This window comes from Pinus tabuliformis, chromosome 3_1 (genome assembly GCF_031772625.1).
Source record: "Pinus tabuliformis cultivar Carrire ecotype Pingquan chromosome 3_1, CPIR1, whole genome shotgun sequence".
NCBI lineage: Eukaryota > Viridiplantae > Streptophyta > Pinopsida > Pinales > Pinaceae > Pinus > Pinus tabuliformis.
In genome coordinates, this window is record NC_142301.1 from 313747425 (window position 1) to 313759150 (window position 11726).

Here is an 11726-nt window from a genome sequence, read left to right on the forward strand (position 1 = left end):
TACCTAGCCTAGCCATTTATAATAAATAAAAAAAGTAAGCATTACGGTAGGTAAATACAGTAAGATAATCATAGTAAGCCAATTCATCCCTTCAACGATTACAATAAATAAACACAAGGATTTTCCTTCATACAATTTGTTGCAAAACAACTTGAACAACTGGAAGCCCTTTCCTTTCAACAGAGTTAACTCTAGAACAACACATACATCATCAAGCATAAAATACTTATCTGAAGAGAAGCTTAACCAAGAATTCAACCGGGCTAACACCGTCCACCCAACCTTGAGAAGGGAAATTACATCCACTTCTCCTCCCGATCTTCCAGTCCATTGCACTCCATACAGTAAACAACAGTAACCAATTTGGAGTCAGGTAATAGGCATCAGAACACCACATTCCAACCTAATACTTGTTGATCTTTGCCTATACCAGAGTTCTTCGCTGGCTCTAGTCTAGCTTAGGATTCCTTCCTTGGCAGCGTCCTACCCAAATTCACAATCTTCTCTCCTTTATTTCAGTCAAAATCCAAAAAAGAAGAACCCCTTCTTCCCATTGAGATCCTCCTTTATCTCCACAGAAGAGAGGGGTAACTATTTCTAACTATTTTTGGAGGTTGGAATTCGTTTACGGATCTGCCCTCTTGAATTCCAAGGTTCTCATAACAAAATAATATATATATATATATATATAGAGAGAGAGAGAGAGAGAGAGAGAGAGAGAGAGAGAGAGAGAGGTTCCACTTCCCAAGACCTCCAATTACTATAGTCTTGAGTAATGCAAGTAATTTAAATGACAGTAACTCAAATATCATCCTCGGGTGTTACACTATAGTATGTGTGTGATGTAATGTATGTTGAGATTTTCTGTTTTAAATAAAATAGGCAAAAATCCCAGTGTGTGACAACAATAGAAATTTGTTGCTAGATTAGCTCCAGGTTGTTGGGAGAGAGTTAATGCATCCTAAATTTGATGTGAGAGGCAGTTAGATTCTCCTTGCTATAAAATAGGTATCCATACGGATGATTTGGTGTGGTGAGAGTTTGTGAGGAATTGATTTATGTAATCTCCTGTTTGATTAATAAAGATTGTCGATGCCTATGTTTGGTGGACGTAGCCCAGAATGGTTGGGTGAACCACGTTAAACCTTGTGTCTCTTTTATGATGTGTATCTGCTATTGTTTGTCTTTGGTTTAGCTGTATGCTCCAACAATTGGTATCAGAGCATGTTGGAGGCGTGGCGTAATCTGAAGATGGCAGATGTCCATTTACCTGCGCGCTGAGGATTAAAACTGCGAGTGGTGGTCTGAGCCGTGGACCTTTGCCGTGGATCTGATTTATATGCATGGAGCAGCGTTGAATTACCACATACCTTTGCTGCGTGCGCGTGGGATTATATTTTATTGTTTTTAAATTGCGCTGGCTGAATATATATATATATATATATATATATATATATATATATATATATATATATATAGATATATATATAAAATTTGCTGTGGAAGCGTTAAACGGTGGAGTAACTCGCTGCAATAGCGTGAAGTAAAACCCCATAACGGAGCAGCGTGGATATGTTATAAACCTGCGTGGAAATGTTATAAACCTGCGTGGAGGTGGATCGCTGCTGGTGGATCATGCGTATAAACCATTGAATGCTGCGTATAAACCATTGAATGTTGTATATGAGCCTGCGTGGATATGTTAAGCATTGCTGCGTGGGATACATATAATTAAACACCGCGTTGTGGATAAATATATAAGCTTTGATTTATATGTATGTCATATATAACCCCGCGAGTGCAGAACAACGTTGATACAGCGTTGTGAAAACCAGATCGGCGTGGGGCTGAAAATCGGCGTGGACCTGCGAGTCAATCTTTCCGCGGACCTGAGCTGCATGGTAAACATTGTCTGCATGAACCTGTCTGCATGTACCCATTGGAATATGCGTAGTAAATATGGTGTGCTGCGGATTGGCGCGGGATTTGTTAATAAAGTCGCGCCAAAACACTGAAATGGCGCGGATCCTATTCAATTAAGCGCGCCAGTGCGCTAATTTTCTGATCAGCGCGTATTTTAGTGGTATACACGCGCCATTTTGTCAACACTTAGAGCGTTTTTTAAATGGCGCGGTTCTTGTGGTCATTTGCAAGCGCCAATTTTTATTTACACTGTTTTTTAAATTAAAATCTGAAATACAAACAGCAAAGGCAATTGTACAATAAGGCATAGGCAGTGTGTTATTTATTAACTTCTTTGAAATTGGAGATTCTTTGTTTTAGATGAGATGGCGAAAACTCAGAGTGCCCGATTTGTGATCGAGAAATTTAACGGAAAAAATAATTTCGAGATCTGGAAGGTAAAGATGCATGATCTGCTGGTACAACAAGGCGTGGCGAAGGCGCTGTTGGGCAGATCCACACTGTCTTACCCCGTGACAGATGATGAATGGAATGAATTGGATGGAAGAGCCTTGAGCGGAATTCGATTGTGTTTGGCTGATGATGTTTTATTTAACATCGTGTCAGAGAAGACAGCGGCGGGTTTGTGGACGAAATTGGAGAAGCTGTATATGACAAAATCCTTGACAAATCGGATTCTCCTGAAGCGGCAGTTATACAGTCTGCGAATGAAGGAAGGTACTTCCATTATTGACCATTTGAATGTTTTTAATACTTTAATGGTGCAATTAGAAAGCATAGAAGTAAAAATTGAAGCCGAGGATAAAGCCATAACTTTATTGTGCTTGTTGCCTGAGTCGTGGGATCATTTTGTGACGTCTATAAGTCTTAGTTCATCCGAAACCATTGAATTTGATGATGTCGTCGGAGCTTTGTTGTCCGAGGAGACCAGGAAGCGGTCGAATGCTGACACCTCTACATCAGAGGCAATGATGGCTAGAGGTCGTTCTAGAGAAAGACGCTCTGGTAAGCGCAGCAATTCGCCTTCAAAGTCCAAGGGGAAGAAGAGTAAAGTAAAGTGTTGGTTCTGCGGCAAATCAGGGCATTTGAAGAAGGATTGTTGGAAGCGACAACAAACTTCTAAAGAAGCTTCATCGACAGAAAAGAAGGAAGCGAACATGACTGATACAGGTTCAGCATCTGGTTCAGGTATGAGCGACGAAGTCTTATCAGTTAATTTGTCAAATCATGATCAACATTGGTTGCTAGATTCCAGTGCATCAAACCACATGTGTATTCATAGAGGCTGGTTTAAGACATATAGATCAGTGAATGATGGAGTTGTGTACATGGGTAATGATGTCACATCTAATATTATGGGAATAGGGATTATACAGCTGCAAATGTTTGATGGGACAACCAAAATGTTAACTGATGTAAGACATGTACCAGATTTAAGAAAAAATCTAATTTCACTGGGGGCACTTGATACAAATGGATATAAAACTACCATTCAAGGTGGAGTAATGAAAATTTACAAAGGTATTTTACTAGTAATGAAAGCTAAGAAAATAGGAAATCTATTTCATTTAGAAGGAAGAACAGGGTCAGTTCATGTGTCTACGGTGTCTGAACAGGATAGTAGTTCCATTCGCCTATGGCATCAGAGGTTGGGCCATATGAGTGAAAGAGGGTTAAAGATTTTGGCTGATCGCAAGTGACTTCCTAATCTAAGATCTGGAAAGTTAGATTTCTGTAAACATTGTCTGTTTGGCAAACAAAGTAAACAAAAGTTTAAAACAGGAAAACATACTAGTAAAGGAATACTTGATTATATCCATTCAGATGTTTGGGGTCCAGCATCTACAACCTCGTATGGTGGCTCGTCGTATTTTGTGTCGTTTATTGATGACTTTTCTAGGAAAGTATGGGTTTATATGTTGAAAAGGAAGTCTGATGTGTTTTTTGTTTTCAAGCAGTTTAGAGCATTGGTAGAAAACAGCACTGGTAGAACAATAAAATGTTTAAGAACTGACAATGGTGGTGAGTTTACTTCCAAGGAGTTTGACAGCTATTGCAAGGATGCAGGGATCGAGAGACATAAGACCACGGTTTATACTCCTCAGCAGAATGGAGTTGTTGAACACATGAACAAGACTCTTCTAGAGAGAGCAAGGAGTATGCTGAGTAATGCCGGGTTGCAAAAGGAGTTGTGGACGGAAGCGGTGGCAACAGCTTGTTATGTGATAAACCGATCTCCATCAACGGCGATAGGCTGCAAGATTTCGCAAGAGGTATGGAAAGGACACCCTTGTGACTATTATAAACTCAGAGTGTTTGGTTGTGATGCATATGCTCTAGTGCCTAAACAACAGTGAACTAAATTAGATCCGAAATCGAAAAGGTATGTCTTTGTTGGGTATGGTGATGGAACAAAGGGATTTAGATTGTGGGATCCTACTACCCGCAAAATCATCATCAACAGAGATGTAAAGTTTGATGAATCCTCTCTTGTACAGTTAGATGTAGATAATAAATTGAAACAGGATGATGTATCTGATTTCCAGCACATTCAGTTTGACAGCACTTCTAATGATATTCATGATGACTATAGTTCAGATTCTAGTCATGAACAGGTTTCAGAATCAGATTATAAACAGGGTTCAGATGCAGGTCATGAACAGGTCTCAGATGGCGATCATGAAGAAGTTCCTACAGATGATAGACAGCCAATTGTGGAAGCACCAGAAACATCCTTAAGGAGGTCTACAAGGATCAAACGTCCTCCGAGAAGGTATGATGATTATGTTACTTCAGTTGCTTTGACCGCTAACGATGATGAACCTTTGTGTTATCAGGAAGCTGTAGAAGGTTCAAAAAGTGACAAATGGAAAGCAGCCATGAAGGAAGAAATGATGGCCTTAAGTAAGAATGGCACATGGGATCTGGTTGAACTTCCGAAAGGCAGGAAAACTGTGGGATGTAAATGGGTTTTCAAGGTGAAACGGGGTGTGAATGATTCAGAGGACAGATACAAAGCAAGGCTGGTTGCAAAAGGATTTTCTCAGAAAGCTGGCATAGACTTTCATGAGATATTTTCACCAGTTGTTAAAATTGTTTCAATTAGAATTGTGTTAGTGTTAGTTGCTTTGCTTGATTTAGAATTACAGAAACTAGATGTTAAGACTGCGTTTTTACATGGTGATTTAGATGAGGAAATTTATATGGAACAACCGGAAGGGTTTGTTCAGCATCGCAATAAGAAATTTGTCTGCAGGCTCAAGAAGTCATTGTATGGTCTAAAGCAGTCACCTCGACAGTGGTACAAGAAATTTGATTCTTTCATGTTGAGTCAAAAATATATAAGAAGTGAATATGATCATTGTGTTTACTTTAAGCAGTTAAGTAATGGCATGTTCATTATCTTAGTGTTGTATGTTGACAATATGCTTTTAGCAAGCAAAAGCATTGATGAAATCAACAGGTTGAAGACTCAAATGGCAAGGACATTTGATATGAAAGATCTAGGAGCAGCAAGACAGATTTTGGGCATGGAGATTTTCAGAGACAGGAGCAATGGTAAGTTGTGGCTATCACAACAAAAGTATATTGAGAAAATACTTGTGAGATTTGGTATGAACAATGTGAAGCCTGTGTCAGTCCCTTTAGCTTCCCATTTCAAGCTTTCTTCCAGTTTATGTCCTAATACAGATGAAGAAAAGGATTATATGTCTCGAATTCCATATGCCAATGTAGTAGGATGTTTGATGTATGCGATGGTTTGTACGCGACCAGATATTTCACATGCAGTTGGGGTTGTCAGCAGGTATATGGCAAATCCGGGTAAAGAACACTGGTCAGCAGTGAAATGGGTGCTTCGGTATTTGAGAGGCACAAGTAGTTATTGTATTACTTACAATAAGAGTAGTGAATCTGTTTGCAGATATGTTGATTCTGATTTTGCAGGTGATTTGGATAAGAGAAGGTCAACTTCAAGGTATGTCTTTACTCTTGCAGGTGGAGCTATTAGCTGGATGTCAAAGCTACAAAACATTGTTGCTTTATCCACTACTTAAGCAGAATACATTGTTGCTTCGCATGCTTGCAAAGAGGCGGTTTGGTTGAAAGGTTTGCTTGGTGAGTTTGGTAGGTTACAGGACAACATCAGGTTACTTTGTGACAGTCAAAGTGCAATACATTTGGCTAAGAATCTGGCCTATCATAGTAAATCAAAGCATATTCCAATTAAGTACCATTTTGTAAGACAGGTTATCACTGAAAGGGGAGTCTCTCTTGAAAAGGTGCATACAAAGGAAAACTGTGCAGACATGTTCACGAAACCAGTTTTGTTAGAGAAGCTACGTTGGTGTTTGGCTTCTCTTGGCTTGAAGAAAAGATAAAATAATAAACAAACAGGGCATCAGGCTAATTGTTGGCAAGGTGAAGATTGTTGAGATTTTCTGTTTAAAATAAAATAGGCAAAAATCCCAGTGTGTGACAACAATAGAAATTTGTTGCTAGATTAGCTCCAGGTTGTTGGGAGAGAGTTAATGCATCCTAAATTTGATGTGAGAGGCAGTTAGATTCTCCTTGCTATAAAATAGGTATCCATACGGATGATTTGGCGTGGTGAGAGTTTGTGAGGAATTGATTTATGTAATCTCCTTGATTAATAAAGATTGCCGATGCCTATGTTTGGTGGACGTAGCCCAGAATGGTTGGGTGAACCCCATTAAACCTTGTGTCTCTTTTATGATGTGTATCTGCTATTGTTTGTCTTTGGTTTAGCTGTATGCATCTTAAGGTGAAAATAAAATGAAAATGACAAAATAAAAATAATCCTATAAAATTAAATAATAAAAATGACCCATGGTTTTACGAATCCATGGTATTGACCCATGGTATTCGTGTGGAAAATAACCTATTTTAGAGGGAAATTAAAGTAGCCTAGATCCATCTTAGTTTGATGCTATATTTAGATACATAATTAGTTGTATAAACTGATGGTGTTGAATACATGTAGCCTATAAAGGTTAAAAAAAAATATTGATATGTTCACGGCATTCTTGTGGATTTTATCTAATATTTTTGCCTACCTCCATGGCTTAAAATATAATATTATAATATTACATTTTGCCCAATATTTCCCCTCAACTAGTCCCCTTCTTATTGTAATTTTTCTTTTTATTTGAAGTTTGAAAATAAACAAACTCAATTATAAAATCAGTAGGGGTTAGGAAAAATATTGAGTAAAATGTAATATTTAGGCTAATGTATGATGGGAAATATTAGGTAAAATGTAATAATATTACATTTTAATTACTATTTCCCCCCACCTATCGCCATTTTTTATTGGATGGGGGTGGTAATAAATATTGTAATATTATATGTGATATTTAAGGTGAGGTGTGACCCTAAATATTAGGTAAACTGTAATAATATTACATTTTAATTACTATTCCCCTCACCTCTCCCCACTTTTTATTGGGTAAGGGTGGTAATAAATATTATAATATTATATTTTATCAAAGATTTCCCCTCACCCAATTGGCTTTTTATTAAAAAAATTCTCTTACTTAAACATTTGATCCCATTATGGTAGAGATGTTGTAATCTTTAACATTTTCACTTGGTAAAAATAAAATAAAAAACATAAAATTAATATTTATAATTTTAATTATAATTAATAATTAAACCAACACAACTCCATCTTAACTCGGGATCTACTAAGCGCCAAGAAAGATCAAATTTCTTGAAATACAAACCTCTTTTCATTTAATCTCTAAAAAATACCTCTAAACCCAAAAAATTTAAAAAATAATATTAATAATATTTTTATACACTATTAAAATTTATTATATTAAAAATTTCTACATGAGAGTGACCCGGGGCACAGTAAATTGTAAATTAAAACAAAATTATGCACTATTAAAATATATTAGATTAAAAACGATTATACTGACTTTGCTTTTGACTTAAAGATCAACCTTCATATAAGCTTTATATAAATTTAAAAGGGATACCACGTTGTGGGCAGATTTGTCAAGTGACAGGATGGATCAAGATACGCCGCATATTAACAAAGATTCGGATGGTAAGCAGGACTTCTCTTTTGCCTTTGATAATGGTTGTTCTTCAGACTGCGCTCTGCGCATAGAGTTAATGTCAAATTCAGAAGGAAATGGAGGCGCATGGGATGCAACAACAAAATCTCTTGGACATGATACTGGAAAAGAAAAAAGAGGAGTGGATGGATGGAACGATAAAATCATGCATGGTATTGCTCTATTATTGGTATTACTTTAATTTTTAGATTTTTCCTTGCAACAACTAGTGTAGCTTGATCGTAAGGTGGGTGAGGTATTAAGTTTCTCGGAGGATGAAGGTTCAAGGTTAGGTATTAAGATGCTCAGAGTTAGGTTTAAAGGTTTGTAAAGGAAGTAGAATTATCAGGTAAACCATAGAGAATTCTCAATGTCTGAAAAAAGAGTGTGAAAGGTCTATTTCTTTTTCAAATCTAACTTTAAAAATTGGGATGTTTCTTGTGCGAGCACAATTTAATTTTTTAATGTAATTATCATTTTACAGCCACCAGAGATGTCTATAAATAAAAGTGTGTATTATGTTGTAAGAATTTAGGTTCAAATTTAGAGTGGTGTATAGATTTTAGTAATCAAATTTTTGTATAATGGTGGGTTCTGTCTGTATAAATAATTTCATACATATACCAATTTAATATGTATGTATTATTATGTGCATGTGTTCTATCACCTTGCCATTCAGATCATGAAGGTGCAAGTAGACCAGTTTGTTGTCTCGTGGGCATGGGATGCTCTAATGTTGCACTCAAAGTCAAAAATGTACAAATCAACTCAGCAATACAGGCAGAAGTGTGCCCTTTCTTTTTCAATGTAAGAAAATCTTCTCTTGAAACGCCTCTCTTGTTCTTAGTTTTTGCTGATTACCTTTCTCTTGAAAATCTTCTTTTTCAATGTACTTTTTCTTAGTTTTTGCTGATTACCTTCTGTCCCAGTTTAAGCTTTTCACAGATGACAAGCTGGAACTAGAGAATCGACATCTCACTTTTCATATACGTTGTTCAGGTATGTTCAATCGTACTTGCCAAAACTATTATACAATTTGGAATACGGTTTTACATTGGTTCTTCAGATTAGGTTTCAATTTAGTCGTTGTGGTACTGTATTTAAAATTCCAGAGGAGGAGGCTTTCATGAATGTATTGAGGTTTATGCATCAGGGAACACTTCAACTGCCTTGTACTGCTGAGGTGTTGGATGTGTTGATTCTTGCGCTCAAGATGGATGTCACAAGATGTGTTGATTATTGCCTCAGGGAGTTGCAGTCATCAATAACAGACTCCGCATTGCATTATTTACAGCTCCCACAAAATATGCTTACAAATCACAAAGTGCAGTCATTAAAAGAGTCTGCAGAGAAGTTTCTTGTCGAACATTTAGGTTATATTGAAAAGTAAGTTTCTTATTACAATGTTTTTTAAATTTTTTTTAAGAAGTCTCATCAGGATTAGGTTAGGTTATATGAAAAGTAAGTTGCCTTTGACTTTCTAATTTTCCTGACTTTTGCATTTTTTATTTTATATGATTTTTAAAAACTGGGACTCTTCTGTTTGTAATTTTATACCTACTGTAATATGAAGAATTAATTATTTTATTTTTCTTATTACATAACACAATTTGTTAATAGAATTGGAGAGAAGTTATAAAAAAATTTATAAACATTTTGATATAGTTTAGAATGTTATATTTTCATTATTAAGTAAAGATGAAAAATTCTGCGCAAATAATAGTGAATTTATTATATAATTTTTAAAAAATAAATACTATAAAATAAGATTAATTTGATAAAAAAAATTATAAACATTTTGATATAGTTTAGAATGTTATATTTGCATTATTAACTAAAGATGAAAAATTCTGTGCAAATAATAGTGAATTTATTATATAATTTTTAAAAAATAAATACTATAAAATAAGATTAATTTCAAATTGGGCTAAAATTATCTTTATCCCAATTTTAGAGAATTCTGAAAATTCTGAAAAGAATATCTATATATATAACAAAATTTGACAAAATTTGCATTGCTGATATGACTCTCTCGTGGAAGATTTCTCATTCATGCTTGATGTACTTCAAACTAATCAATCTGTTATGTCCTGATCATGATTTTCAGGCATTCTGAAGAGCTTCTGGATCTTCCTTTGGCCGGCATCGAGGTTGTGCTGTCAAGTGATGAATTGAGAGTTCAATCAGAAGATGCACTGTATGATTTTGTCATAAGTTGGGCCACAAAACATTATCCAAGTCCTGAACAAAGGAGAGAAATCTTGGGCAGTAACCTTTGCAAACTGATACGTTTTCCAAACATGACCACTCCCAAACTGAAAGATGTTCTTTCTTGCGATGACTGGGATAATGTGTGTGCATCAAAGGTAGTGTCAGAAGCACTTCTTTTGAAGGCAGATGCACCCCACAAAATATTGAATGAAAGGGTGTACCAGCATTTCCCTGTTACAGTGGTGGAGTTTGATGACCCTATCAAGGAATGCATGGTGTTTTGGTACATAACCAAAGATTCCTATTCTCGGTTCTCTCCTGATGATGAGCGGCTGTATTCTCTACCTTTCTTGTTCTGTGGCGCAAAATTTCGACTGTCAGCTATTGCTATGCTCAGAGGGTCCGATCAGCTCCTGACAGTAATGGTTGAGGTTATTGAGTTCGAGGGAGATGACATTGAAGGAGATCACATTGAAGACTTTGATAGAATTCAAATAGAATGTGGTGTAAGAAGGCAGCCGTCATGTGAATTTCAAGTTGTAGGCAGATACACATGTCCAGCGGATGCAATTAGAGCAGGATATTCCGAAGACATAACTCTTTCATCTGAGGGCGACGATAGCAGATACTTGATAAATAACAGGATCTACTTCCGTTTCTCGTTTAGGCTTGAATAGCTGATAATTAATAGAACTATCCACCGCCTTTTCTTGTTTAGGGTATGTTAGTCTTGAATAGCGGATAACTGATGGAAGTATCTATGGCCGTTTCTAAATTAGGGTCTGTTAGGGTCTGTTTTTGTCAGAGGAAAAAAATGCTTCTGAATTTATAATAGTACATTTTACTTAGTTTTTCAGTCTGTCTGTAATCTTGTTTGGGGTCTGTTTATAGTGGCATTTTCAATCTGTCTGTAATCTTGTTTAGGGTAGGTTTATAGTGACATTTCCAATCTGTCTGTAATCCTGTTTACGGTCTGTTTATACTGCCATTTTTAGTGTATTTGTACAATTTTTTTATTGGTAAAATTTATCATATTAGTCTTTCTCAATTGGTATTTTTTTTTATAGAGGGTATGTATGTTTATAAGATGATAATTTTGTTTAGAGTAACTAGTATAATAATTGTAATATTTTGTTATGTTATCGTTATGTTATGTTATATTATTTGAATATTTTAACTTATTTAAATTACATAAAAATAAATTTTAATTTTAATTTTAAATATATATGATAAAATTAATAATTATTAATAATTGTAATATTTTGTTATGTTATATTATTTGAACATTTTAATTTAGTCAAATTATATTTAAATAAAATTTAATTTAATTTAAAATATATATAATAAAGTTACTAATTAAAATAGTCTAGTTCCATCTTAATTTTTGATTTACTAAGTATTGAAGGAGATCAAATCCTTGAGGTTCTGATATTTTTAAAGTGAAAAAAAAATATTGATCCCCCTCACCATATAGATTTAGAGTTAAATAAAATCTAAGTTGGTATATAA

At 35.4% G+C, this 11726-nt stretch overlaps 1 protein-coding gene across 1 annotated transcript; it reads left to right on the forward strand.

The window, feature by feature from the left end:
• Positions 1–7956: 7956 nt before the first annotated feature.
• On the forward strand, positions 7957–10894 carry LOC149187034 (BTB/POZ domain-containing protein POB1-like). Its single transcript, XM_089409535.1, has 4 exons — positions 7957–8196; positions 8936–9005; positions 9119–9392; positions 10114–10894. The coding sequence occupies exons 1-4, from the start codon at positions 7957–7959 to the stop codon at positions 10892–10894; spliced, it is 1365 nt and encodes a 454-aa protein (XP_089265661.1).
• The last annotated feature ends 832 nt before the right edge of the window (positions 10895–11726 follow it).

Coding starts and splice junctions, on each gene's coding strand:
- LOC149187034 (XM_089409535.1), top strand. CDS start 7,957: ATGGATCAAGATACGCCGCATATTAACAAAGATTCGGATGGTAAGCAG. Junction 9,006..9,118: donor TTTTCATATACGTTGTTCAG/GTATGTTCAATC, acceptor TTAAAATTCCAG/AGGAGGAGGCTTTCATGAAT. Junction 9,393..10,113: donor CATTTAGGTTATATTGAAAA/GTAAGTTTCTTA, acceptor CATGATTTTCAG/GCATTCTGAAGAGCTTCTGG.